Source organism: Physeter macrocephalus, chromosome 11, assembly GCF_002837175.3.
Source record: "Physeter macrocephalus isolate SW-GA chromosome 11, ASM283717v5, whole genome shotgun sequence".
In the NCBI taxonomy this organism is placed as follows: Eukaryota; Metazoa; Chordata; class Mammalia; order Artiodactyla; family Physeteridae; genus Physeter; species Physeter macrocephalus.
In genome coordinates this window covers 174,302,124-174,328,547 of record NC_041224.1, presented here as the reverse complement: position 1 = coordinate 174,328,547, position 26,424 = coordinate 174,302,124, and the positions used below count along the sequence as shown (strand labels likewise).

At 42.8% G+C, this 26,424-nt stretch overlaps 1 protein-coding gene across 3 annotated transcripts in view; it reads right to left on the bottom strand.

Moving 5' to 3' along the window:
- The window catches only part of AK7 (adenylate kinase 7), a 53,558-nt gene that overhangs the window by 16,174 nt on the left and 10,960 nt on the right, over positions 1–26,424 (bottom strand). For all 3 annotated transcript variants that reach the window (XM_024131110.1, XM_024131111.1, XM_024131112.1), the window contains exons 4-12: positions 23,168–23,262; positions 18,827–18,937; positions 14,377–14,457; positions 10,370–10,458; positions 8,160–8,250; positions 7,257–7,334; positions 6,250–6,399; positions 2,859–2,987; positions 882–1,014 (exon numbers count right to left, since the gene is read on the bottom strand). In XM_024131110.1, coding sequence (XP_023986878.1) covers positions 882–1,014; positions 2,859–2,987; positions 6,250–6,399; positions 7,257–7,334; positions 8,160–8,250; positions 10,370–10,458; positions 14,377–14,457; positions 18,827–18,937; positions 23,168–23,262 — 957 coding nt within the window. The remainder of the gene's footprint in view (positions 1–881; positions 1,015–2,858; positions 2,988–6,249; positions 6,400–7,256; positions 7,335–8,159; positions 8,251–10,369; positions 10,459–14,376; positions 14,458–18,826; positions 18,938–23,167; positions 23,263–26,424) is intronic.

Here is a 26,424-nt window from a genome sequence, read left to right as displayed (position 1 = left end):
TGGGGGGGTGGGGGGGGGAATTCTCCATTGAGTAAGAGTCCAAACTTGCTTACACGTTGGACTGGTTTATAGCCAATGCCAGTATTACCAGTTTGATGGAGGTTCTCAACTATCTAGGTGTAAAAATGAAATAGTTTTATTTTTCTCATAACTGCTGCTGTTTTCCTGCTGGGTGGCAAGCTCCCTTAAAGACATCTCAGTTCAAAACTTAGTTTGTGATTATTTGATTGGAATGGACTTCTGAAAGCATGAATAAACAGAGAGCCCACTTACTTATTATCTAAGAGCTGCAGTGGGGCCAGCCTAAAATTCCATCCAGGGGTGGGGAAAGAAGGAGTGCAGAGTTTGAGTTTAAAGGGACACCTTCCTGGGAGGCATGTGTTCAACAAACTGGGTAAAATTACCCCGCGGGCAAGAATATTTTTCTATTTATTTGTATTTCTTCCTGAATGAATTAATTATTGGTCCAAGTTATTCATCCATTTTTTTCTCTTCAGGATTTAATGATTTTCTAATTAGTTTGCCTGAGCGTTTTATGCATGAAGGCTATTAACTCTTTGTCATATTGGTGGCAAATACTTTTTCCTGATTTGCCCTTTGCCTTTTAATTAATGTTTTTTGATGCTTTAGAAATATGTATGACTACACATTTGATTTTTTTAAAACTTAGGTAATTCTTTCCCATCTTATAACCAATAGTCAACAAAATGCTAATGGTGATTTTTTTCCCCCGGGGTTGAGATAGTGAATGATTGTGTGTGTGTGCGTGTGGTTGTTATAATTTCTGTACTTTACTTTTAATAGCAAACAAGTAGTTTTTTATAACAAGGAAACAAATCCCACCGTTACAAAAGCAGTGCAGCCGTGTGCTGTGTGCTTACCTGCGTTCTGCTCCGCGCTTTCCTTGAGGCCATCCAAGAGCTCCTGAGCATCCTCCACGTTCTCCTCTTCTTCCTCCTCTTCACCTTCTTCTTCCCCTCCTTCCCCTACATCCTTAGGTGTAATGATCGCCTCCTACACACCACGGGGGAATATCCAAATCAGATGGTCCCATGCATTGATTGGCTGCTCATAAATCATCTGGCGAGTGATCCCGGAAAAGGCTGGTACCCAAACAGGGGAGGTGCTCAAGGAGAGCTGTGCAAAAGTGGTCAGGATGCGTCTATCAAGAAGACAGATAAGAGCCTCGGGGGTTTTCTTACTCTATTTTAGGAGAATAATCTATTTCTGTGCTAACGCCAGAACTACTTAAGAATCAACACTTTTCTAGGACTTCCCTGGCGGTCCAGTGGTTAGGTCTCCGAGCTTCCACTGCAGGGGGCCCGGGTTGGATCCCTGGTCGGGGAACTAATCCTAATCCTGCAAGCTGCATGACGCAGCCAAAAAACAAACAAACGAAAAAGAGTCAACACTTTTCCAGGTATCAGGTTGGATCTTACTTGGGGGACACACATTTTGTAGAAATCAAGACTTTTAATAATCACCTTTGGAAATGTACCTCAGTACCTACCATTCCCAATAAAATGATAAAAAGCAGCTATTTGGGGAGAAGGAGGGACAGCAGAGCACAGAGAATTTTCAGGGCAGTGAAAACTACTCTGTATGATACTATAATGGTGGACACATTTCATTATACATTTGTCCAAACCCATAGAATGTACAACAGCAAGAGTGAACCCTAATGTCAACTATGGACTTTAGGTGATATGATATGTGAATATAAGTTCATCGATGTAACAAATGTCCCACTCTGGTGGGGTTTAATGATAATGGGGGAGGCTGCCTGTGCAAGGGGTAGGGGATGTGGGGGAAATCTCTGTACCTTCCTCTCAACTTTGCTGTGAACCTAAAACTGCACCAAGAAAATAGTCTTTTTTTTTTAAGCTGTTGATAAACGGTCTGATAATACCCTGAGAAACATACATCAAGAATAAAAAAAAAAACTGGGTATATATCCGAAAAAACCAAAAACACTAATTCAAAAAGATATGTGCACCCAAAGTTCATAGCAGCATTATTTACAGTAGTCAAAATATGGAAGCAGACTAACTGACCGTCAACAGATAAATGGATAAACAAGATATGGTGTGTGTATATATATATACACACATACACATACATACAATGGAATACTACTCAGCCATAAAAAAGAATGAAATGTTGCCATTTGCAGCAACATGGATGGACTTGGAGGGCATTATGCTAAATGAAAGAAGTCAGACAGAGAAAGACAAATACTGTACGATATCACTTATATGTGGAATCTAAAAAATACAACTAGTGTATATAACAAAAAGGAAGCAGACTCAGATGTAGAGAACAAACTAGTGGTTACTTGTGAGGAGACGGAAGGGGAAATGGGCTAGGTAGGGGGCAGGGGATTAAGAGGTACTAACTATTAGGTATAAAATAAACTACAATAAGGATATATTGTACAACATGGGGAATGTAGACAATGCGTTTTAATAACTATAAATGGAGTATAAGCTTGAAAAATTGTGAATCACTACACTGTACACCTGTAAGTTATGTAATATTATACATCAACTATACTTCAATTAAAAAAAAAGAATAAAGAAAAAAATGAAAATGTTCCAGTCAATAGAGAGAATGCAAGATATATTTTGAGCAACAGCTGGAGAAAGACTAAATTTTAAGAGCGACCCACGAAAGACGCTTCCAGAGGAAAAGCCATGTGGGTTTCTGTGTTTTCATGATGGAGCCAACAACAAAATCCAATTAAAATAACAAATCCCTTTGTAGGATATGCCATGGAAAATTAGTGATTTCTTAATTATGACTAAGACAAAGCATTTTTAAAATATAAAAATTCCCAGTAAAGTAGTTAAAAGTGTTACCAGTTTTGCTATGGCTTCGGAAATGACATCCTTCAATTTAATGTGATGCAGTTTGTAGTATTTGGACAACACTTCAGCGATGCTGGATTTTCCCACAGCAGGAGGACCAAGAATGCAAATTTTGATGGGCTAAAAGAGGAGAATAAGCATCATACAGGGAGCTCTGGACCATCTGTAGCTAGACAGTGTTCTTTATTTCAAGGGTCGGCCCTTTTACGTCTCGGGATCCTGCAGGCTGATTCTCAGTCCTCCGTCAAGACCCCAGAGTCACTTCCTCCTGGTGTTTAACGAGCATCCACTACGTGCCCTGAGCTGGGCACGGGGCACATGACACTCAGCAGGATGTGAACCAAGTACTCAAGCATCACATGCTACCAGTTTCACCTTTGTGGTGCTACTCCTGTAAAGGCAGCAGAGAAATAGAATTTCTGGTCCGCTAATACAGGGTGCTTAATTTATTGCCTGATGAACATTGTTTCTGGACTAAACTTGGTCTTTAATTAAACTTTTCTTTTTAAAAACAGTTAATTAAAAAAAATAAAAATAAATGAAAACAGTCAATCTTAGTTTTTAAAAATACACTCATTTTTAAAATTTTTATTTTTTATTAGTTATCTATCTTATACATATTAGTGTATATATGTCAATCCCAATCTCCCAGTTCATATCACCACCACCACCCCACCCCTGAACCCCCCGCTTTCCCGCCCTTGGTGTCCATACGTTTGTTCTCTACATCTGAAAAATACACTCATTTTAAAAAAAAGTTTCCAGGAGCTCATCACATTCATAACTGGTGAGCAAATGTTTATTTCTAATAGAAATAAAAACATCGGTGACAAATAGTCATTTCTTTCAAAATGGTCCAAACAGTTGTGAAACTGAAGCCTGGTAATTTGCAAGGCAAATTTTTAAAATTTTAAATTAAAAAAATTTTTTTTAAAAATCGTGCCATTGAAAAGCATTTCCATGGGCAGAGTGTCCAGGTGCTTAAAGACTACGTAATTTCATGCACAGAGTTGGTTATCGTTATTATTACTACCACCATTATTATTACTACTACTACTGTTGTTATTATTACTATTTGTCAGATGAGGAAGCCAAGGCTGTGAAGGGAGTGAGCAGGGCTACTGCAGTGGTGCTGGGTAAGGCGTGGTGGACGTGGATGACCCCGTCTGCTTAGGGACAGGTTCTCTCAGGGTGATGGCAATGACCAAGATGGCAGGCAGTGGAGGGTGGCAGCGGTCAGGAGAGCATCTCTGGAGCTGAGTCTTGATGGGCAGGGCTGGGCTCCGAGGTAGGCACGGTGTAGTCACCAAGGCCTGAGGTCCGGCTGTCAACTGGGCAGGTTCACGTGCCTTGTTTCATCCACACACCAAGGGCGGATCTGTCTCCTGGGGTAAGCTCACCTCATCTGGCTACAAAACCAGAATGGTAGTTTATTCGGTTATAATGAGAAATAGGGTTGCCACTGAACTCAGAACACTCCAAGTGCACATTTACCCCTCAAGGCAGACACGTTTAGAAAGTAGCTTGATGAGCTTTGATCAGACCAAGGAGAGTTGGATGAATGGACTGTTGAATGGTATTAGGTCAAGGTGGTTGGATGCACCTGTCTCTGCACAGGGATGACTTTGCCTTGCTAAAGGAACTGGAGTTGTGGAGGCCCTTGGCTTGAGGCTCCATCTTGCTGGATGTCGCTGGTGTGGCACTGTCTACATTGTCCTTGGTCGTGTTTCCTGTTCTATGCTGCCAAGCTGACCAACGCCCCCAGGGATGGATAGACTCAGTTTCATTTTTAGATGTGCTTACTCCTTCTATCATGTCCTGTCCAGTTTTGCTAATCAGGAACCGTATGGTCTCTTTAAGGTGTCTTGTCCCGTCTCTACTCTGACCGGGTGTTGTTTTACGTTGACCCACAAACGACAATACTAGTCTAACCTCTCAGGTTGCTCTGTGCCTTGGGACAGTCTCCAAGTAGAGCCATCGTGGGTGTCTCAGATGCTTAAAAGGATCATTGTTTCTTTTTTTTTTTTAATTTTTAAAAAAACTTTTTGGCGGTGCCACACAGCATGTGGGATCTTAGTTCTCCAGCCAGGGATCAAACCCGCGCCCCCTGCAGTGGAAGCACTGGAAGCGCAGAGTCTTAACCACTGAACCACCAGGGAAGTCTTGGATCATTGCTTTTTTGTAAAGTGGTACATCTTTTTTTTTTTTTTCTTTTAAATTACTTACTTAAAAATTTTTTTAATTTTTTCTTTCTAGTTTTTAATGTGGCACATCTTTTACTGATTCTCAACAAGGCATGCTTTTCAGGGGAATATTGCTCTTGGGCTATTTTTTTCCTTTTAAATTACTTACTTAAAAATTTTTTTAATTTTTTCTTTCTAGTTTTTAATGTGGCACATCTTTTACTGATTCTCAACAAGGCATGCTTTTCAGGGGAATATTGCTCTTGGGCTACAATGGCAACTCTACTTGCTTTTATGCAGTATTTCCGTGCACGATGGCAATTCAACTATGATGGCACCTGTTACTCATAGCCTATAGTTTTCAAAATGCCTTCTCATGTCATATTTACTCTCATCTTTGAAATGCCTCCCTGGGATAAATCGAAAGATGTGGGCAAGTGCCGCATTTACCTGATTTCAGAGAGGGGTGTGTGGAGGCTCCATAGTAAAGGCCACTCTGGCTAAGTTGGCATCTTAGCTAATTTGAATCCCTGACTAGCTGTGTGACCTTGAAGAAATTGCTCCATCTTCCAAGCCTTGGTTTCCTCGTCTATACTATGTAGTTAAGAATATCTATGAAAAGTTGTGGTGATTAAAATGACTGGCAAATCCCCTGGCCAACAAGAAAAGATCAAAGTAATCATCAGACGTCCCCACCTCCTACCTACCCTTTTCCAGATGTATGCCTGGGGGGAAACAGGCAGACCAGTAAGGTACCAGACATTTTCCCATATAGGGACAACTCTGTGACAATCAGTCCGGGGCTTACTATCATGTTCAATTTGTGTCAAGCATAACAATCATCTCTGTCAACTTAAAAATTTTTAATATTCAATTGGCAAGTATCAATAGAATATAGAGGTAGATTTTTTTGGCCTGGGCAATAGGTCAAATTTGAAAAAGAACTTGAGGGAATTCCCTGGAGGTCCAGTGGTTAGGACTCCACGCTTTCACTGCAAGGGGCACGGGTTTGATCCCTGGCTGGGGAACTAGGATCCCGCAAGCTGCGTGGTGTGGCCAAAAAAAAAAAAAAGATTGAAAAAGAACTTGAATTTAGAAATTCAGACATTGGAAAAAGTACTTTCATTGGTGTAATTACACCAAAAGTTTCATTTACTTTGCTTAAATCAGAAGCTTAAACAGGAAGTGGTTATAGTTACCAATAGTCTTCTGCTTTGCTTGTACTCTTTGAGGATACTGTTGATATTTTCCACAAATCCTGCTTGGGCGAACCATCGAATGTTAAAATTTTCCTTCACAAAGACTGTTTCCATTCTCAAATTGACCAGTAAATGGTCAATATCCTCTTGCTAAGAGATAAAGGAACATTAGAGATTTGTCCTTTCTTTTTTTTTTTTTTTACAAATTTTAATACTACCTATTTTTTGAGTAGTACAATCACACGGTTCAAAATCCAAAAGAACAAAAAGTATAGGGGAAACTTACACACGCTACCATATATATAAAATAGATAACCAACAAGGACCTACTGTATAGCACAGGGAACTCTACTCAGTAGTTTGTAATAACCTATAAGGGAAAAGAATCTGGAAAAATATATATATATATGGATAACTGAATCACTTTGCTGTACACCTGAAACTAACACAGCATTGGAAATCAACTATATTTCAATTAAAAAAAAAAGTAGAGGGGAAAGCACTCCCTTTGGTCTCCATCAGCACCCACCCAGTTCTGCCCCTCAGAGGCAACCAATGATATCGGTTCCTTCAGAAACATATTCCAATGCACTGTTTTGTTGGAATTTATTCCTAAAAATATTACATTCTAAAACAAGCTGGAAGAATGCACTGTATGACTAAAACTGTGCTTTCGTTGCTGCTCTGATGGAATCAGAAATTCAGCCTCCTGTCTGAATTTTTGAAAGAGGCCAAAGAGAGCAACACCCAGTGTTTGTATAGCATTTTACACATCAGACAGCTTTCAAATACATTTTCTGAGCACGACCTCTGAGGGTTTTTCAAAAAAAGAAAAAACAAAGAACAACAGGCTCCCAGAGGTGAAGAGGAAGTTGCAATAGCTAAGACTGTCAGCTGTGCAGGAGGAGCTGAAATGAAATTGGAAGCCAGGTCTTCTGACTCCAAACCCCTCAAGAACCAACACCTTTAGGACAAGAGTAGAAAAAAAGAATCTCTTATATACTAACTGTTAAGTCCTTGGTTAGGAAAGCATTTTCTTTGGGTACTTTCTGGATTTTCCCAGGGCCAGTACTTTTACTGATGCACTGTTAGAGAAAAATAAAAATATTATTTGGTTGACCTGTAAGAGTTCAATATAAAATTTCTCAAATGAATATAAACATAACTGAATAATAAAAAAAAAATTTGCAAAGCAACGGGGGAGAGCACTGAGGGTATTCACTGGTGTATGTGTTCCACAGGTAGTTAAAGAGCACAGAGATGAATAAGGCCCGATCTCTGCCCTCAGGGAGCCCCCAGTCTGAAAAGGGAGAGACAGATGCTTGTGTGTATTGTCTGATGCTAGGCATCTGGAAAAGAGGTGCTTGCCCATGGGGGAGGTGGGATGGAGCCAGGAGGGTGCGGAGGAAGATGTCTGAGCCGAATCTTAAGAGTTAGTAGGGGTGGCCAAGGAAAGGGCGAGAGAAGGCCGCACTGGCTGGGCCAGCTGGGCCATAAGGTGACAGGTGGCTTTAACCAGAGCAGCCCAGATAGGAAAGGGGGCCCTCAGAGACCCAGAGCTCCTGGAAGCCGCCAGTAGGTTTGGTGAACTTGACCATAAATAAGGGTACTTTGGGGAAAAAGTCACAGATAGATTTTAGTGTCGCGGTGTGTGATCTGTGTGTGTGGGAGTCCTACAGTGGGCTTTTTTTGCTCCCCTCTGTGCATATACTGGAGTAAAAACCATTGTGGTTGTAATTTCCCAATACATACACTGCAGATACAAATGGCAAGCTTGGGTTTAAGGATACTGTATCTTAGGAGTCCCCGGTCCTGTTAGCACTCCTGATTCCATAATTATAATACTTTGGCGGGGGGGAGGGTAAAATGATTTAAGAGACGCCATCCAATCTGGGATGACATGGCTATACCTTGACAAAGTCTTCCAGAGTATGAACCGACTCGTCCACAGCCACCAGGTAATGGAACTTTGGCACGTGGTCTATGACGTTCTGTATCACTCTGCAGACCGCCAGGGAACATCATACCCAGAGGGAATAAGCAGAGGAGATGTAGTAAATAGAATTCAATGGATGCCACCCCCATGGACCAGATGTCAGGTTTGGTGATTTAGCAATTATCTTATTTTCCAACAAGGTCAGGGTTGGGATGCTGGTCCCCACTCTACAGTGAAGGAAGCTGGTAAAGAGTTAAGTGACATTTCTTGGGCTGAAGAGCTCATGGGAAGGTAGAAGGGCCGGGATTGGAAGCCAGGTCCACCTGGCTCCAGATTCGCCCCAAGTACAAGAGTAGCTGAGCCCCGACAGGACTTGCGTTGATGAAGTCCGCTTACCCAGCGGCTCATTAAAGTCCCAAAACAATGCTGTGGGGAAGGTGTTTCACGAAGCAAAACACAGATTCACAGAAGCTGTGGCTCCTTAAGTCACATAGCACGGAGTGGCTTAGATTTCCTACCCTGGATTAATTATGAATGACGGCCAACGTGTCTGAGGGCTTAACTCCGTCAGGCCTGTGCTGTGGGCTTTCCAGGTGTTACCCCATGGAATTCTCAGAACAACCCTATCAGGTAAGGCTATTATCATCTTCATCTCACAAATGAGAAAATCAGACCCAAAGGGGTTAAGCAACTTTCCCAAATTCACACAGCTAGTGAGAGGCAGAACAGGGTTTGAATACAGATGAACAAAATTCCAGAGAAACAATAGTGAATGGAAAACTGTCACACGATTGTAGATTCTACCTCCATCTCCGCTTCCTTTTCAGTCAAACGAAACTAAAACAAACGCACCTGTCTAAATATCCATTTCATATTTGTTTTATATTAATTTCACAGAACATTTCCTCTTGTAGCTTCTTTCTTTGTTAAATAGTTGACAATCTTCAAGAAACTTGTTGGAAAAAAATGCTACCGCAAGGGCCCCCGTGTCCTTGTGTAATGGGAATAATTTTTTTTTCTTTTTCTTTTTTTTTTTTTTTTTTTTTGTGGTATGCGGGCCTCCCTCTGCTGTGGCCTCTCCCGCTGCGGAGCGCAGGCTCCGGACGCGCAGGCTCAGCGGCCACGGCTCACGGGATCCTCCCAGACCGGGGCGCGAACCCGGTTCCCCTGCATCGGCAGGCGGACGCGCAACCACTGCGCCACCAGGGAAGCCCCAGGGAATAATTTAATTTATTTAATAATGTAAGATTCTTTCACAACTTTAAAACCTGATAATGTAATCGTGTAAAATCCCTGCAGGAAAAAAGGGTCCGCGTCAGCCCTGCCGTGTCCAGTGTCAACGCTGGCTGGAGCAGATCTAGGTTTTATGTGGAGTCTGAAGCTTAGACAACTTAGGGAATCCCTCTTTGAGAACAATAATAAAAATGAAGTTTAGGGTCGTGGAAGGGACCCATGCAGGGGAGGGTCCTGAAGTTTAAGCTTCACTGTTTCCCAGTAAATCTGTAAATCCACTTGGGAGTGAGACTAATTTAATAGTGGCTGGTGGATGAGAGAAAGAGGGGGGGATCTAGAAACCAGAAAGAATCTCAGAGAGGTGCTGCTCCCTCCTGTGGGGTGAACCGAAGGGTTTGACAGAATAAAGCCCCTGGAACTCGAAACGTAGGAGCGATGAACTGCAGATACAGTGAACCTTATCTCTGACTTAGTGTTTAAGGCAGTGTCTGCAAAGGAGGAGACGGGGACCTGGGGATACTCTGCGAGTCTGAAAAACACGTGTTGATATCACTTAACAATTGCCAAAAAAATTTTTTTAAAGCTTCTGGTTTACAGTTCACAAATTTCTGGAATTTAAGTTGGTGGGCTGGACATAGCAATCTCATCTGGGACAAAGGACCAGGTCCCCAGAATGCATATAGAGAGTTCTCTTCCCAAATTGGAAGACATGCTATTCTGCTGGTAAGATTTCTAAAAGGTGAACTTGAACTTGCTATCAGAAGTGTGGAGCTTTTAGATGATGGACACTGTTTCATCAGATGCAAGGTGGAGATGATAAAAGTACCTTCTGCTTAGGGTTGTTGTGAAGAAGAAATACAATAATACACGTGGGGGTCTTAGCCCTGGGTAAGAAACAAACATGGTAGTCAGCTAATTCTTGGGAAGTCATATATCTGGTAGAATACTTACCCTGCTAAATCAAGAACATGAATTGCTGGAATTACATTTGTTCCATCTCCAAAAACTGGTAATGCAGGGACCTCACCCGACCAAGCTAGCTAAAAGAAAGAAAAGCAAAAGCATACTTTTCCCAGTTATGTGTGCCTGACTATTACAGCTCACAGACAGAGCCATAGTCAGAGGCATCCAAAAAGATCTATCTGTCCGATGAAATAATAGCCTCAAGATGTTTTGTAAATCAGTTCTGATGAGATTTAGTTGCTGATCAAATCCTATTAAGAGAAATAAAGTGCCACCTCCGGGCTGAAATACTTTGCAAGAAATCATAATCTCATCAGCTGTCTTTAGTGGTCATCTACATAGAAAGAAAATACTTCAGTATGCATGGTGTCTTTAATTCTCATAAAAGTGAGAATTAAAATGTAAAATCCCGCCCCCCTGCCCCCCCCCGCCCCCCCCCGCCCCCCCCCCCCCCGGCTGGGGGTAATTATCATCAGTTTGTAGATAAAATGCTTAGTGGATGAAGTATCCTCCAGGACATTCCACCTCCGATGAGTCCCTTTGACTGGATTTGAACCCTGATCTTCAGAGTCCAAATCCTTGTCTTTTCCCCTCATTAAATATTTCAGTAAATAAATAGGTAGTCTGGGTACTGTTTAACTGTCATGTACTAGATGATTTTATACTGCTTTTCAAGAGTGAAAGAGGTAGGGGTGGGGGCCACAGCAGACCACTGGATCTTGTAAGATATTTTGGACTTGGGGAAACCATTGAAGGGTTTTAAGCAGGGAAGTGACATCACTGGATTTGCTTTGGTTGCCTTGTGAAGGGATGATGGGAAGTAAGAGTTTAAATGAAGAGACGGAGGTCATGACAGGTGAGGACAAGAGAGTGTTTCTCCTAGCCTTTGGGTGGGGAGTTGGAGGTGTTGGGTTGGAGAGAAGGGAGATATTGGGGAGGTTGTCTCTAGAAGACTTGGGGATCTTGTGATGGATGAGAAAGAGGACGGAGTTGGGTTCTGATTGGTGCAGCTGGGTGGAAGGTGGTCCAATTTCCTGAGGTGGGGCCCTGGAGGAGCTGCAGGTATGGGGGTGATTGTCGATGTAGTTTGGAGTTGTGAAACATCCAAGTTGAGGTGGTGGATCTGCAGAGTGAGAACTAAGGAGAGGGAGTCCCGCTGGAGACTGATGTTGGAGAGTCATTGGCACCAGTCATGGGATTGAACAGCCTAACCCAGGGAAAGAGTGTAGATGGAGAAGACAAGAGGGTACCGGGCAGAGGCTTGGAAGGCCAGCATCCGGTGGTCAGGTAGGTAAAAGGTGGCTGAGCATGGGCAAAGAGAAAGAGCTTTCTTTAGCTCATCCTCTTCAGCTGTCCTATCTCTTGTATTAAAAAACCAATCAACCAACACTTTCCTGACACTTCTTTTTCTAGCTCCTGCCTTCTTTTTCTGCCCCATTTTACAGTAAAATCTCTCAGAATGCTTCTCTATTCTCACCATCTCCACTTCCTCTCTTCGTGCTCCCTCTTGAACATACTCATATCAGGCTTTCGTTCTACCCAATTCCAAAAATATCCAGGTCAATCCTCCGGTCTCATCTTACTTGATTATCTGCAGTGTGTGACATGGTTGGTCATTATTTCATTTTAGAAACACTTCTTTCACGTGTCTTTTTCCACACTCCCCTCTTGGTTCACTGGGAACTCCTCCTCAGCTGCCTTTCCCGACTCCCTCCCATATCCTTGTAAACCTCCAAATATAGGAGTGTCCCAAGACTCAGTCCTCAGACCTCTTCTCTTCTCCATACTCATTCTCTAGGTGATGTCATCCAGTCTTATGGTTTTAAATTCCACCCATATGCTGATGGCTTCCAAGGTTATAACTAGTCCTGACTACCTCCATAATCTCCAAACACAACTCCCACCTTCCAGCGCAACGTCCGACTCCCTCCCTGCTGAGTATCGACACTTGGATGTCAGCCATCTCAAACTCAACGTGTCTAAGCTGAGCTCCTGAACTTCCCATTGATTGCACACCTCGCCCTAATCTGTCCCTTCCCAGCTTTCCCCATCTCAGTAAACAGCAGCTCCCTACTTCCGGTTACTTGCACCAAAATCCTTAAAGTCATCTTTTACTTCCTTTCTGTCACCCTTACATCCAAGCTTGGAACCAATCCCATTGGCTTCATCTTCAAAACATCCCAAAGCCCAACAATCTTCAGTATCTCTACCATTTCCACCCAGGTCTTAGGCACTACCCTGCTCTTGAGCCCCCTACAGTACATTCTCAACTCAGCAGAAGAACAGCGTTATCCTTGAAAACTTAAGACAGATTAGGCCACTCCTATCCTCAAAATAGTCTGTTTCCCAACCCACTCAGAATAAAAGCCCAAACCCTCACAATGGGCTACAAAGCTGGGATCCACCTGCCTCCTCCATCCCCTCTTTGACTCCATCACCCACCATCCTCCAGCACTTTCAGCCACATTGGTCTTCTTGCTGCTCCTTAACCCAGCCAGCAAGTTTCTGCCTTGGTTCTTTGCACTTGTAATGCCCACTGCCTTCCCCCAGGAAGCCACTTAGCTGGCTCCGCATTGCCTTTCACTGTCTGCTCAAATGTCACATCACTAGAAAGGCCTTCCTCACATGAAAAGATGCTCAACTAATTACTAGAGAAATGCAAATCAAAACTACAATGAGGGACCACCTCACACTGGTCAGAATGGCCATCATTAAAAAGTCTACATATAACAAATGCTGGAGAGGGTGTGGAGGAAAGGGAACCCTCCTACACTGTTGGTGGGAATGTAAATTGGTGCAGCCACTATGGAGAACAGTATGGAGGTTCCTCAAAAAACTAAAAATAGAGTTGCCATATGATCCAGCAATCCTGGGCATATACCCAGACAAAACTATTACTCAAAAAGATACATGCACCCCTATGTTTATAGCAGCACTATTCACAATAGCCACGACGTGGAAACAACCTAAATGTCCATCGATAGATGAATGAATAAAGATGTGTGACATATACAATGGAATACTACTCAGACATAAAAAAGAATGAAATAATGCCATTTGCAGCAACATGGAGGGACCTAGAGATGATCATACTAAGTGAAGTAGGTCGGAAAGAGAAAGACAAATACCATATGATATCACTTATATGTGGAATCTAAAACATGACGCAAATGAAGTTATCTACGAAACAGAAACAGACTCACAGACATAGAGAACAGACTTGTGGTTGCCAAGGGAGAGGAGGGATGTGGGAGGAATGGAGTGGGAGTTTGGGATTAGCAGATGCAAGCTATTATATGCAGAATGGATAAACAACAAGGTCCTACCGTATAGCACAGGAAACGAGATTCAATATCTGGTGATTAACCATAATGGAAAAGAATATGAAAAAGAATATCTCTATATATACATATATATATTTATATATATATCTGAATCACTGTGCTGTACAGCAGTAAGTAACACAACATTGTAAATCAACTATACTACAGTAAAATAAATATAAAAATAAAATAAAGTAAAAAAAGAAAGGCCTTCCTCAACCATCATATAAAGACATCACCCCCCAACCCTAGCCCCACATGCTCTATCTACCTTTCTCTGCTTCATTGTTTTCCAGATTATTTTTCAACATCTGAAATACTCTGTTTACTGGCTAACTTGCTTATTATCTATTGCTCTTCTTCTCCACCCACTAGAATGTAAGCTCCACAAGGGCAGGGACTTTATTATGTTGTGTTCCCAGTATCTACAATGGTTTCTGGTACACGGTAGGCACTGGATCAACATTTGTCTCATGAATGAAAGGAGATCCATTTTTTTCTTTATTATTCTGAGAGTGGGAAATACAAGAAAAAGGGGTAGTTATGTTGGACATCCATATTTTCCTTAACTTTCTGCTATTAAACGGGCCTAGCCAGTATATAACCTTCGAATTGTGTAACCTTAGTGTAAAACACTTAAAAAAAAAAGTTATAGTCATGGAAAAGTCATACCTTAAAAAAAGCATGTAAGATGCCTCCTTCCATTCCATACTGAAGTCCAGCAGCAACTACGTAAGTGGCAAATTTTCTGACCTATTAGATAAAATACAAGAAAATAGCTAAATATGTTATTATGAACCACGTTGGATCAGATCATTTTTAGTGATTTTTTTTTTTTTTTTTTTTTTTTTTTTGCGGTACGCGGGCCTCTCACTGCCGTGGCCTCTCCCGTTGCGGAGCACAGGCTCCGGACGCGCAGGCCCAGCGGCCACGGCCCACGGGCCCAGCCGCTCCGCGGCATGCGGGATCCTCCCAGACCGGGGCCCGAACCCGGCTCCCCTGCATTGGCAGGTGGACGCGCAACCACTGCGCCACCAGGGAAGCCCCCAGTGATTATTTTAAATGAGCACTTCAGTAAGTCTCATCACCTCTTTCAAGCTCCTAATGTACTGTTTAGGACAAAAAGAGTATCTCTTAAAAGATACTCAAGGCGGGGAACTCAACCCCACTGACCACTATTAAAATGTAATTGGGACTCAATTAAATGAAAGCCAGAGTTTATTATTTGTGAAGACTTACCACCTTTAAGTGCTATGCCGGGCACCTAAAGGCAAAGGAAGATGTAAAAATCAGTCCTTCCATGATGGTCTTTAATTACCTAGTAGGGGAGGGGGACGTACATAGAACCCAGGAATTTGGTGATGGGCCTTAATATGAGGATATTAATAGACATGGAGTTCCCTTCATGCAGGAGGAGTAATTTAGGTGCTGGGAGAATTTGCCTCAATACTCATCTATTTTTTACTGTCATCAAGGTACTAGCAGCTACACTGTGTAGAAACAGGCTTTTGGGCATGTTGAAAAGCTTAAGGCAGAGGTCATACTTAGGGATACCTGGGCACTGATTCTCCTCCTCTGATGCTCTCCACTCTCATAATCCAATAATCACGTGGCTTTGATGATGTTTAACTTAACAATCCAGAGAGACTCATGCAATGGTTGGTGCAATTTTTTCTGTATTGCTAATGTGAGGTCCAAGTATAAAATGTGCAATGACCAACAGATACCTGTTTAGGTTCCATTAAACATTTGACTCATGAGCCGTCCCACTTGAGATTTTTAATTTTTGGTTAATTACATTGGGGATTTAATCTAACCCGAGAGAGTGTGATTTGTGAGCATATGTGTGCTCTGACTGGCCTCTTCTTGCTAATTCATCATCCAATTAGAACGCTCTTGTTGGTGTCAGAAGTAGAATTATCAATACAGAGACCCTCCATCACCACTGTGATTTGATTTGGGAAGGTTGGATGTTGGTAAGTTGAAGAGACAATCATGAACTGAGGATGGAACCCAAGTAGAGACCAGAAAATCCCCCCTCACACACACCCTCATCCCTGATATGAGAAAACTGGGGTCTCTGAGTGAGCTTTCTGAGGAGGAACCATATCATCATAATTGACCTACATTCCCGTACATCTGGACGAGTGGATAAGAGAGGCAAGGACAAGGTGACCCAGTCCCTTGGCTTTTCCTACCTGTCCTAGGGAAAGTGATAAGTGAAAATTCCCCAAAGGATTTAAAAAGCCTATGAACTTGCCTCAAAAACTAAACTGGTCCACCTTCTTGTGTTTATAATATAGCATGTAAATATAAATGTGATTACTGCAGATGTGGTGACAGATGATGAACACTGGACAACCAGCCCCAGGAGTGCAGAGACCACGTCTGTTTTGTTCATGGCTGTGAGGCCAGCTCTTAGCCACAGTGCCTGTTACATAGCAAGATCTTAACGGATATGAGTAAAATGATTCCTTCCGAGGTTCTACCTATTTGATGAAACACACTAGGTTACAGAAGGGTTATTAAGATGACCAAGTTGGCCAGATCAACCTTATCTTATTAATTGTTCAGAAAAGAGTGATTAGGAAAGCTTGGGATTAAAAAAAATAATTTTTGAAATTAAATTTTGATCGTATAATTTAGAGCATGGGACATATTTTAATGTTTTTATGATAAAAAAGATATTAAGATGACACTATTTAATTTTATTTATTTATTTATTTGGGCTGTGCCACACAGCTTGTGGGATCTTAGTTCCCAGAACAGGGATCAAACCCGTCGCCCCTGCAGTGGAAGCACAGAGTCCTAACCACTGGACTACCAGGGAATTCCCTATTTCTCCATTTTAGACTATCATTCACATCTATTATTTTTGCATGTGTGATCATGCCTTCTCAATCAGTGAATTTGAAACAAATGATCAAGAAATCATGAATTTTCTATTTGGGGCAATGTTCAAAGTTTAATAAAATAACATAGTTGTAGGATTCGGAGTTAGAAGAAATCTAGATTTTCTAGTCTAAGCCCTTTATTTTACTTATTTAACTCCAAAAGTTGAATGACTTGGCTAAGGTCATAAGTTAATGGGTAGAAAAGGGACTAGAATGCCTAATTCCATATTTTTTCCCTCAAATATTTTATACTCACAGTGTTTGTATTGCCAAGTAAAAAAAATATATATCTTTTTAAAGTATTGAATTTTTTTTTTTTTTTTTTTTTTGTGGTACGCGGGCCTCTCAACTGCTGTGGCCTCTCCCGTTGCGGAGCACAGGCTCCGGACGCACAGGCTCAGCGTAGAATGCCTAATCCCATATTTTTTTCCCTCAAATATTTTATACTCACAGTGTTTGTATTGCCAAGTAAAAAAAAATATATATATTTTTAAAGTATTGAATTTTTTTTTTTTTTTTTTTGGGGTACGCGGGCCTCTCAACTGCTGTGGCCTCTCCTGTTGCGGAGCACAGGCTCCAGACGCGCAGGCTCAGTAGTTGTGGCTCACGGGCCCAGCCGCTCCGCGGCACGCGGGATCCTCCCGGACCGGGGCACGGGCCTCCCACTGTCGCGGCCTTTCTTGTTGCGGAGCGCAGGCTCCAGACGCGCAGGCTCAGTAATTGTGGCTCACGGGCCCAGGTGCTCCGCAGCATGTGGGATCCTCCCAGACCAGGGCTCGAAACCGCCCGGGTCCCCTGCATTGGCAGGCAGACTCTCAACCACTGCGCCACCAGGGAAACCCAAAAACTTTTTTTAAATAAAATAAAAACATTTACTAGTAGGACAGAATTTAAGGACCAAGTTCCTACTGTAATATCCTCTGAGACCACTAGGTGTCATCTTAGAACTATCATTACATAGCACTACCGCAGGTCTTCCGATAATGGGAAAAATGCAGTGGATGGAACCTTTAGAGGTTTAGGGGTTCTGTACAAATTCTACCTAAGTTAAATGAGGATGATGATGATAGCACTTAATTCACAGAATTGTGAGGATTACATATGAGATATAGGAGGATTACATGAGGTACTGTAAGTAATACATCTGGCGCAGTGCCTGGTACATGGTAAGCAGGCCCTCAATAAGTTTTAGTTGTTACTACTTATTCATCACCAGGGCATTCCTGTCATCTACTTTGCTAAAATATAAGAGAAATAAAACAATTTTGTAATATATGGATCTCAAAATGATAACTTTTGCTGCAACAGAAGGCTAATAAGCTATTCTTTTTGTTTACGTGAACTTCCCAGCTAGAGGTGTGTCAGTAATCAGTGACATGGATGTGTCAGGATCAACTCTACTGAATGACGGAGTTTTGGAGTCAGGAAAAAATACGAACAAAACCCACAGGCTTTGGTATCTGATGGATCCAGGTTTGAATCCCACCTCTGCTCTTTCCCACAGTGTCTGCATTTGTGAAATGGGAATAATTATGTATGTACACGAGACAGTTGTTGTAAGGAGTAGATCAGACGAGGCTAAGAAGTGCTCAGCAAATCCTAGCTATGCGACCCTGAGCGAGTTACTTAACCTCTGGAAGTTTCCGTCTCCTTGTTTGTAAGATGAGGTTTATTTTTATTTATTTATTTTGGCTGCTCGGCTTGCGGGATTTTAGTTCCCTGACCAGGGATTGAACCCCGGGTCCTCAGCAGTGAAAGCGCTGAGTCCTAATCACTGGACCAGCAGGGAATTCCCTGTAAGAGGAGGTTTATATGCACTTTTCAGAGTTGCTGTAAGAAACTAATGAGATAGAGTCTGGAAGAAGGGAAAATGTGGTTCCCTCTTCTGCATTCCTGCTCTCAGTTATTTGCCTCTTCTGGACCAAGGGACTCTTTGGACCTACAGACCCCTTAGGACGTGAAGGCTTGAGCTCTGCTGGGAACTCCATACAAGGCTTCCATCTTAGGGGGCTGGAACAGAACCTGTGGCAGGACCTGGGACAGTGCCTCCTGGGGGAGCCTGAAGCTCGGAGCTCTGTGGGTGGAAGGACGTGGGAACTAAATACAGAGGTGGGGAGCGAGCTGACATGATACACATAGAGTATGTGGAACAGTCCTGACCACGTGCATTGTAAGCTGCTTCCAAAAGAGCTTTTCCTACCCTAAAGGTTCTACTACTCGAGACTTACCTTTTTCCCAAACTTGAGAACCATTTTTTCAGCATTTATGTGGTCCAGAAAATTAGGATGGTGCTTTCTTCTTCGATAATCCTCTTCAGTAAATGGAATCTCAGAATCATCCTATGAGAGAAAAAAGGCCAGACTCCACGTGTTAGAGCTACGGAAACTGCTAAGCCCACAGATGCTAGGGAGACTATGTTCCTTTAAGCTCAAATAAAGCATTCTAAAAACTACTGCTTATTTTTATAGTGATTTAATTTTCTTGAAAATGCTTTAGCTAGCCAGATTCTATCATTCAAACTTAATTTAAACAAAATAAAAAATTTAAATGTCTTCTTTTATTTTGTAGAGACAGTGACATGTCACTGTGATTCCATAAAGGCATTAAAAAACCCATTTCTTAATAGTTCTTGCGATGTGTGTAGTTTCTTTTTTTTTTAATGTGTCTTTTTAAAAAAATGTTTTTAGTTCTTTATTTATTTATTTTTAATTAATTAATTAATTTAATTAATTTAATTAATTTATTTTTGGCTGTGTTGGGTCTTCCTTGCTGCGCGCGGGCTTTCTCTAGTTGCGGCGAGTGGGGGCTACTCTTTGTTGCGGTGCGCAGGTTTCTCATTGCGGTGGCTTCTCTTGTTGCAGAGCACGGGCTCTAGGTGCTCGGGCTTCAGTAGTTGTGGTGCACAGGCTTAGCCGCTCCGCGGCATGTGGAATCTTCATGAACCAGGGTTCGATCCCGTGTCCCCTGCACTGGCAGGCAGATTCTTAACCACTGCGCCACCAGGGAAGCCCTCATTTTTAAAATCTAAATTATGTGTGTTTTTTCTCTTTTCCACACTGCCTCTTTCCCTCAAATTCATCCCACGTTAATGAGAATATACCATGTCCAAGTTTCTGTCTCAGGCTTTAAAAACTGGCTTCATCGGATAAGATATCAGTTTGCCCTAAGAATCAAGAAAGAAAAAGAAAAATATTTCCCTATACTGAGCTGTTCATCAGTCAGTCTCTCCACAACTCACCCTGCTGTACACTCCTCCCATGGAAGGACAATTAAATAAAAACTTCCTGGAGAATCAAAGGGAGAAACTGAGATCCATGATACAGAGTGATTTCCCCCAAATCCATCCAGATTTAGAGGTCCTATTTGGAGTAGGATTTCTAAAATATACAGTCCAATCACATCACATTGGTATAAGTTAAATAACCAGCCCAGAGCATCTGAGTCCAGGGCTTACATGAAATTAATCAGAGAGGCAGGAGAAACACCAGGATGAGGACCCTGAGGTAGAACAGTCATTGCAGATTTGAGAAATGGGAAGAAGGGCTGAAATAACTGGAGCCAAGCTGGGGATTGGTAGAGGAGGAGGTAGGTAATGCCAGGGGACTTCCCTGGTGGTGCAGTGTTTAAGACTCCACGCTCCCAATGCAGGGGGCCTGGGTTCGATCCCTGGTCAGGGAACTAGATCCCTCATGCCACAACTAAAGATCCCACGTGCCGCAACTAAGACCCAGCACAGCCAAATAAATAAATAAATATTTAAAATAAAAACCTTTAAAAAAAAAAAAAAAAGGTAGGCCCTGTCAGGTTGCCAGGGTTTGTGGACCATGTGAAGGAGTTTAGATTCATTCTAGGGGCATAGAAGGGTCTTAAGCATTTTAAGCAGGACTATAACACAATCTGAATTATATTTTATTTTATTTATTTATCTGGCTGCGTTGGGTCTTTCTCTGGCTGTGGTGAGCGGGGGCTACTCTTCGCTGCAGCGCGTGGGCCTCTCGCTGTGGTGGCTTCTCCCGCTGTGGAGCACGGGCTCCAGGCACGCGGGCTTCAGCAGTTGCGGTGCGTGGGCTCAGTAGTTGCAGCACGCGGGCTCTAGGGAGTGCGGGCTTCAGTAGTTGTGGCGCATGGGCCTAGTCGCTCCGTGGCATGTGGGATCTGCCCCGACCAGGGAAAGAACCCGCGTCCCCTGATTTGGCAGGCAGACTCTTAACCACCGCGCCACCAGGGAAATCCCTGAATTATATTTTAACAAGTTCCCTTAAGCTGTTTGTTGGAGGTTGGACTGGAAGGAGGCAATGGCTCATTTGAATTAATTAGGATTTTTTCCCCTGGAGCTGGGGATAGAGACTTCCTTCCCTGGGTCTCGTGGGCAGCGTGGACACCTGAACAAATCAGGACTCTGATGGGAAGACAGGAGGATGGCTGTTTGACCGGAAAACAGCAGCATCTACCCCAATGTAGTATTCACTTTTCTCTTTTGAGTTGCATTACGAAGTCATGACTTTTCACAAGCTCAACTGATTTCAGTGAACCATAAAGTATCAGTCAGGGTCCTAGCATGAAAGAAATAGCACACTCAACGTGGGTAATTTGAGGAGGGTTTAATAATAGGACTATTTACAAAGATGTGGGCAGGTATAGGGAAATCACATACCCTGGAGTCAGTAACAGGGTGCTCTGTACCACTCGAAGGTCCCAGAGTATAGAGGGTGCAAGTGATAATTAGGACCTGGAGGTGAGCAGCGTGGAGAGGGCTCCCTGGCAGGAGCAGTGACTTTGGTTGAAGGGCTCAGCCGGCCAGTAGCAACTGGGCAGAAAGGAGTTGGAGGGATAATACCGTGACCTCACTCTTCTCATTTTCCCCATCCTTCACTGGCACTTCCCACTGGCCAAACCCAATGGGAAGCAGAGGGCGAGGTTGCTTGCTGATCTAGAGTGCGAGGTCAGGGCTGGGTGATCGTCCCTGCCTCTAGAAGTGGGTACATGATCCCAGGTCTGGCCAATCAGAGCTCTACATTTCCCTGGCCACAGTGACTGGTTTAGGGTTTGGCCTGTGACCTCAGACCTGGAAAAACAGCATATTCCAGTGCTGGATTGGGACATGGTCAAAATGGAAAAGACAATCGAAGTTCTAGGGATGTAAGCCTGGGAGCTCCTGGGGGCCAGAAGGAGGGGAGAGCTTCCCTGAGAATGAAGCCTACTCAGAGAGGAAAAGAAGCAGTTGAATAGAGAAAAAGAGTCGGTTAGTTCTGAGAACACTTTTTAAGCCTCTAGATCCAGCTGTGCCTGAAGTCCGTTATTGGACTTACCAGTTATATGAGTCAATAAATCCCCATTTTGCTTAAGTCAGTACAGGTTAGTTTATAACTGAAGGAGTGGTGACGGTCAATCAGGCCAGCAAAATGATCAGCCAGTCAAATGACCAATGATTGTTTTGTAGCAGACACTTTACTAGACTCTTTGAGGGATAGAACTTCAACAGGAAGAAAACGACTGGCCTGCTCCTTGAGATGATAGCAGCCAGATGGAGTAGGGGAGAGAGCTTTCTAAGAAAAGGACAGGAAACCTCTGGTCCCTGCCCTCAAAGACCTTCCAGTCCACTGAGGGAGAGATAATTAAACAAACAAATGGCCTTTGACGCAATAAGTATGATAAATCCCTAAATATTTCCTTGTTATAAATAATGTATTCCATTGAGTCTAACATGTGCATTTTTTTTTCACCTTTTAACGTCTCTGAAATTAGAATGTGTCTTGTCATCAATGGTTTATCACAATGTACTCAGCCAAGAAGCATCCGTGCTGTCCTCGCTGGAGCCTGGGTCACCTTCGGGTCACCTTGAGCACATACTGTCATCCTTAAACTGAGTTAGGTGTTATGCATGTTGGTCTAATTTCCTTTTACGATGTCTTTAAAAAGATTATAGTGTGACTCAGCACTGAGATGAAAAGGTGGTTCATAGGCACAGAGGCACTGGGGCAGAGAAGCAAATGGAAATCTGGTCTCAGGGGAGAAAATAAGCAATACTAGAAGAATGACTCTGAATCCATATTTTTTGCAAAATAATAACCATGAGCTTTATAGGAAACTACCTAGAGATACATGACACGACTCAGGTTTTATACTAAGTTATTGTGTGAAAACAGACAGAATGCAGGTGTGATTCAGAGAAACAGGACTCTGAGCTTGAAGAAGGTTGGGTAATACTATAGCCACCGTATTTTGCTTATATTTTTCCTTTTAATGTAGGCACAGGAATGTATATGACAAAGATGTAGGTCTAAATCAGTCTAAAAGAGAGGGCTTTCAATACATTTAAAATAAAAAGAGATAAGCATTGTTATACTTGACTAGGCGGCATTTTCTTTTTTTTTCTAAGGGGCATGTAAAACAATGCGGCCCCTTAGAATGGAGTGTTCTTTGAGCCTGTGAACTCTGCAGAGTGCTTATTACGGGGTAGGGTTCAGGAGTCTAAGAATACACCATCCACGGTAGAAAGTTCTCGCGTGCAGATTACAAGGAATCGGGGGTGAAATGTTGCATAAAAGAAAAGCCAGCACACTACTTACTGGGTCCAGGGGTTTGGACCGCGCCCAGGTCATCACCGTGGACACTAAAATAAACACCTTCTGCTTTTCGAAATGGCTGATTTCTTCATTCAGGGCTGTAGGGCCAAAAAGCGGAGCAGTTACTTGGATCCATTTAGAACGTGATTTAAAATCATGTGTACTTTTAATTACCAGCGGGATTTGAAGTGACTCCTCTTTCAAGGAGTGGCTTTACACCAGGGGGGCATCCCCTCTGATGCTTCACTGCCCCCTCCCCATTTTTGTCCCTGGCTGCCCCCCTCCAGCCACCCAACCTCTTCTGAGCCCAGCTCAAGTCTCCAGCCCCTTCCTATTTCCTGGCCTGCAGCGGTGTGCTTTCACTTTTGGGGAGGGCTTGTGATACTGATAATAGCTGACACGGATGGGAACAGTTCATGGGCTTTATCGAATTCTCACCATCAGGGGATAGATACTCTCATCTCTGTTTCTACCTTCTAAGGGAGCTGAGGCTCGGTTTGCTCAGGATCACGGAGTGAGGTGGTGGTAGAGAGTCCGATCCAGGAAGCCTGGCTGCCCGGCCTGTGGTGTCCCCATTATGCACCCCCTCCAGTTGCATGGAGAATGGAGTGGGAGGCCCCAAATCAGAAAGCAAGGCCCTCTTTTTTTTTTTAACCATTAAAAAAAATTAAAGTATAGCTAATTTACAATGTTGTGTTAGCTTCAGGTGTACAGAAAAGTGATTCAGTTATATCTATCTATATCTATATCTAATATATTCTTTTTCAGATTCTTTTCCATTATAGGTTATTACAAGACCTTGAATATAGTTCCCTGTGACGTACAGTAAATCCTTGTTCTTTATCTACTTTATATATATATACATATATATATATGTATATATGTTAATCCCAAACTCCTAATTCATCTCCTTACCTTCCCCCCTCTGGTAACCATAAGTTTGTTTTCTATGCCTGTGAGCCTATTTCCAGTTTGTAAATAAGTTCAGTTACATGATTTTGTTCCATTCCACATATAAGTGATATCGTGTGGTATTTGTCTTTCTCTGTCGGGCTTACTTCACTTAGTATGATCATCTCTAGGTCCCTCCATGTTGCTGCAAATGGCATGATTTCATTCTTTTTTATGGGCAAGCCCTCTCATGATTTCACATAAAGCAGTGCTATTTAGCTTAAGCACTTGCAGAAGGAAGTAGTAATTCCCTCCCCCTCCGCTCCCCCTGGCTGGGGGAGAGCAGCTTATGCGTCGGGGGCTGGGGGCTGTATGTGGAGGGAGGGCTTTGGTAACACCCCGATGCTTGGTTACGAACCATCTGTAGAGATGGGAATTTAGAAGAGTGGTGGCCTGGACCTGGGAGTGTTTGGTTTCCAAAGGGTTTGTCATTCCCCAGGAGGGCTCCTCACACAGTTAAGCATTGAATCTCCTTGAATACTTTCTGGCATGTGATTCCATTAAAATATTTTTCATAATGTATAATTTTCCAGGAAAAAAAAAACTGAAGTGAGATATACTTAAATTGTCAGAGGATCTAAGCGACACAGTAGTCATGGTAAATTTTAGGCTCATGAGCTGATTTCTCGAACAAGGAAAACAATAAAATACTGATCTCCTGAATCTAATAAACTCATGGATTCCAACTGTAAGGTGAGAAAGTATTATTGAATTAAGTCTAGGAACACTATGTCCACAGACCTACTAGAGAATGGAATTGAGGACACGGGGAGGGGGAAGGGTAAGCTGGGACAAAGTGAGAGAGTGGCATGGACATATGTACACTACCAAATGTAAAATCGACAGCTAGTGGGAAGCAGCCGCATAGCACAGGGAGATCAGCTTAGTGCTTTGTGACCACCTAGAGGGGTGGGATAGGGAGGGTGGGAGGGAGGGAGACTCAAGAAGGAAGAGATATGGGGATATGTGTATACGTATAGCTGGTTCACTTTGTTATAAAGCAGAAACTAACACACCATTGTAAAGCAATTATACTCGAGTAAAGATTTAAAAAAAGAAAAAAAGAACACTATGTCCACATATTAATCCCAATCAAATATTAACTTTAGTTTCTATTTTTATTCTATTAACAAAAATCGCCTCTTCAATTTAATTTTGTTCTCTTACCCTTCCTGCTCTGTTGTGCCTCAGATTGGCCTATCTTGTGAATGCTTGGCCCACTTAGAGGTCTTCTAACTGGGTTATCTTTTTTTATTTGTGATCATTTTAATGGGTCTAAAATGATCTGCTTGTTCACTTGTGAACGAGCAGCGCATTTTATCCATATATACAAATGTTTTCTTGCATTTCTTATACTTCATTTCTTTCTCCAGTTTTGCCTTCCTTTGATAGTATCTGTGAAAGGCAAGGTAGAAGAATTCTTTTATATTAAAATACTTGAAAATAGTTCAATAAATCATCATTAAGAAGTAATACATATCCACTGTAAAAACAAAAACAGAAAACTCCCCAAATCTCAGAAAGTACATGAGGTAAAGTGATAAAGTTCCCTCTACTATAGCCCCACCCACTCCATGTCCTCCCCACTCACCCAGTCCCCCATGACTGACCAAGGGCTATACTTTCTTACAGACACAAACACTTTGTATCTCAAAAAAGAGGTAACACATTTTAAATTTTTTCACCAAATAGAGAATGAAATTGTCTTAATTATTTAAAGCTCTTTATTAGAATGAAGAAGGAAGCAATATAGAACATACTCTACATTTTGGTTTTTTGGGTTTTTTTTTTTTTTGCGGTACGCGGGCCTCTCACCGCTGTGGCCTCTCCCGTTGCGGAGCACAGGCTCCGGACGCGCAGGCGCAGCGGCCACGGCTCACGGGCCCGGCCGCTCCGCGGCACGTGGGATCTTCCCGGACCCGGGCACGAACCCGCGTCCCCCGCATCGGCAGGCGGACTCTCAACCACTGCGCCACCAGGGAAGCCCCATACTCTACATTCTAAAGCTCACGAAAGGAAATGCAGTATCAAAGTTTGAGAGCTACTATGTTCCCTTGATGATTAGTGGGAGAGATCCCATTAGGTGCTGAAGCTCATCTGTCATAGCAGGAACTCAGTGGTTAATGTCTAAAGTTCATAATCAGAGGACATCAGTGCAGGCATTTTTGGGTATTAAAAGGAACAAGCGGGGGCTTCCCTGGTGGCGCAGTGGTTGCGCGTCCGCCTGCCGATGCAGGGGAACCGGGTTCGCGCCCCGGTCCGGGAGGACCCCACGTGCCGCGGAGCGGCTGGGCCCGTGAGCCGTGGCC